A 2,731-nucleotide genomic window follows, 5' to 3' on the forward strand; every position below is an offset into this window, starting at 1 on the left:
CTGCTAGTGAGGTCAATGGTCGACCCGTCCCTCAGCACCTGAACGGTGCCGGGTGCCGTATCGGTTGTTCGGAGGGAACAGGGAGGGGTGTAGTTGGTCAGTCTATTCTTTCTGTATCACTGCAGACATGAACTCGGGTCGATCGCAGCATCCCGCCCAATTGATGCGTATACGGTGGTTGAGATCAGCCCGGTGCTGCTGTTCTCCTCCGAAGAGTATGAAGCACATGGGAAGTATACCGTGCTCGATCCATATACTTTCAGGTGGCGAGATGGGCAGATGGCATTGGCGTTGGGACTCGGTGCGTCTCTTTTTACGCTTCGCCCTTCTGAGACCATGACATCTCGAAATAACGCATTTATCAATCGTGCTAAATCTATGCATCCAATCAGGATCACTCTTTAACCACTCCCAAAGTCCCAATGTTTCCTACATAATCAACACCAAGACAGAGTCGATTCGGTACACGACGATGCGGCGCATTGAGACAGGCGAAGAGCTGTGCATATTCTACGGTCACAAGCTCTGGTTTGACGTGATGGATGATGGGGCTGGTTCTGGTGACGTTGAAGAGGAGGAGGTAGATGATGGATGGGGAGGGCTGGCAAGGCTGAATGCCAACGAAAGAAGAAGTGAGATTGAGGACGATAGCTGGGCGAAGAGTGATGCGCAGAGTATAGATGGGAGGAAGGAAACCTTCGAGTCACTCTTCAAGAGAGGAGGTCCGGACGAGGTCGTTCCTGAGGAGCAACTGCCGCTCACGCGTGTTAAACTGACGGACGATGAGGAGGAAGAGGAGCTCAGCGCCGTTCATACCGGTAGGTCGACGCTCGATGCACGCCCCGCAATTTACGTACGCTTCTGACATTGCGCTTTTCAGAGTGCGCTTGGGTGGTGGATATCCCTGACGCTCGGCATATAACCACGATGTTAAAGTACGTCCTATTGTCATACAACCCACATTTTCACGCTCAGTCCCTGCTGCAGATGGTTGAAAGCTTCAGGCCTTGACACACCCTCTCTCCCGCACCTAAAGCGGATCCGCGAAGTCGATGCCATCTGTACCCTCATTCTGACCTATACATCTCTCTCCCCTTCTTGCCCCGCACTTCCGGCCGATCTCCCGCTTCCTGCACCCTACATTCTTCCGGTGCCCAGCTCCGCCGCCATCACGTCTACCTCCCTCTCGCTTAAGAACACCTTCTGGCCGACTATGTTCACGTCTCGGCGTAAGCTCGCTCCAGAGGCGTGGACGCGTAGGCGGGCGCTATGGGCATGTGAGAGGATGCTCAAGGTAGTGAAGGAGGCACAGAAGGCGGGAAGCCGGGGCGAGCTTCCTGTAGCGGCGTATGTACCGGCACCGTATGACGAGGAGACGAGGGAGGCAAGTCGGATGAGGAGGGAGTTCGTGGAGTATGATAGGAGGAGATCCGCATGCCATCCGTCAAGGCATGCGGTGATGAATGTCATACGTGCAGTGGCGGACTATCGCACGTCGTCGTCGTCGTCGTCGTCCGAAGCCCCTTCACTCAGCCTCGAGACAGAGCCAACTCCAAGCCCGTCTATGGACTTGCTTTCCGCAGACTCTTCTTCTACAACGCTCCCCTCACCTCAAACGCGCAATGGCTCACACTATCTGCTCACGTCGCTCACCCTTTTCACATCGCACGAGCCATGCGTTATGTGCAGCATGGCGCTGCTGCACTCTCGCGTGCGCGAGGTGTTCTATGCGCGGCGAATGCCGCAGACCGGCGGATGCGGCGGTATAGCATGTGTGCCCGCGTTGGAGGGTGTAAATCATCGGTTCGGGGTGAACGTGTGGAAAGGCGTTGTGATAAAAGGGAAACAGGCGGGGGAGGGGTTGGATGCGTAATTCCCTCACCGCCACTGAAGGTGAGATCCCGACACAGAAAACGAACACTACACAAGTTGATTAGTAGATAATATATTTTAGTATGCTTCAAGATTCTGCACATTGTCATCGTACATTGCAAGATTGCTCTTGCCCATTGTATCATCGCTTGTTCACATCGGAGATGAGCAAGCAGACAGCTGCAGAGGCAAGCGTCTCAGCATCTTTTCGTGTCACTAAGCTGACAGTGGCCAGTGATTAGCAACAGAGGCACTCCGTCTCCTGGTTGAGACTCATGCTCTACTGCTGTCGAAGCACTGCAATCCAACAGCCTCCGGATGCTAGTTCCTCGCCTGCTGCGGCACCCGTCTGTTCCGTGCCACATAAATTTTTTTGTCACTGCTCGCGTTTGTCTACACGTCTACGACGGAGGTCGCCCTCGCACTTCTACCACGAAAACCCGCATACAAGGCCACACTCGCGCTTCTCCGAGATCGGGGGGGAAGGGCAACGTCACTGCATCGACTTCCTGTGCAATGCTCCTTGACGCCCATGTGCGACGCTCGCGGAGGAAGCATGATTGGTGGTGATGGGGTGCTTGAGGCGGTAGATGCATGAGCGTCCGGTTTCCAGGACCGGCCACTACCTTGTGCGCACGAGGCGCGGTGCACGACTTGGTCGACAAAGCAGAGCAGGGCTTCCCCGGCGACACCTGTGCTGCCGTCTGGAATCGATGCATCTCTGACAGAAGGATGCTAGAGGACCCGCTAGCAGACGTGACGAGCATGATTGAAGACAATGGAGACATGGAGGCGATGGCGATGAGGTGAGGAGTTCGGTGACGATGAGTGGGATGAGCTCGGATTAGGTTAATGTCTG

The 2,731-nt window shown here is 55.1% G+C and overlaps 2 protein-coding genes across 2 annotated transcripts; one reads left to right on the forward strand and one right to left on the reverse strand.

Annotated features, from left to right (window-relative positions):
• Nucleotides 1-29: 29 nt before the first annotated feature.
• LAESUDRAFT_667747 (cytidine deaminase-like protein) lies at nucleotides 30-1,873 on the forward strand (the record flags this gene model as incomplete). Its single annotated transcript, XM_040905329.1, has 5 exons — nucleotides 30-96; nucleotides 149-301; nucleotides 393-818; nucleotides 881-935; nucleotides 988-1,873. Coding segments are annotated over 5 exons (1,587 nt in total), but the record flags the coding sequence as incomplete, so codon positions are not given.
• A 400-nt stretch (nucleotides 1,874-2,273) lies between these two features.
• On the reverse strand, nucleotides 2,274-2,660 carry LAESUDRAFT_718566 (uncharacterized protein; the record flags this gene model as incomplete). Its single annotated transcript, XM_040907451.1, has 1 exon — nucleotides 2,274-2,660. One exon carries the CDS (start codon nucleotides 2,658-2,660, stop codon nucleotides 2,274-2,276), a length of 387 nt encoding a protein of 128 aa, XP_040757366.1.
• Nucleotides 2,661-2,731: the final 71 nt, after the last annotated feature.

Source organism: Laetiporus sulphureus (genome assembly GCF_001632365.1).
Source record: "Laetiporus sulphureus 93-53 unplaced genomic scaffold LAESUscaffold_147, whole genome shotgun sequence".
Taxonomy (NCBI): domain Eukaryota; kingdom Fungi; phylum Basidiomycota; class Agaricomycetes; order Polyporales; family Laetiporaceae; genus Laetiporus; species Laetiporus sulphureus.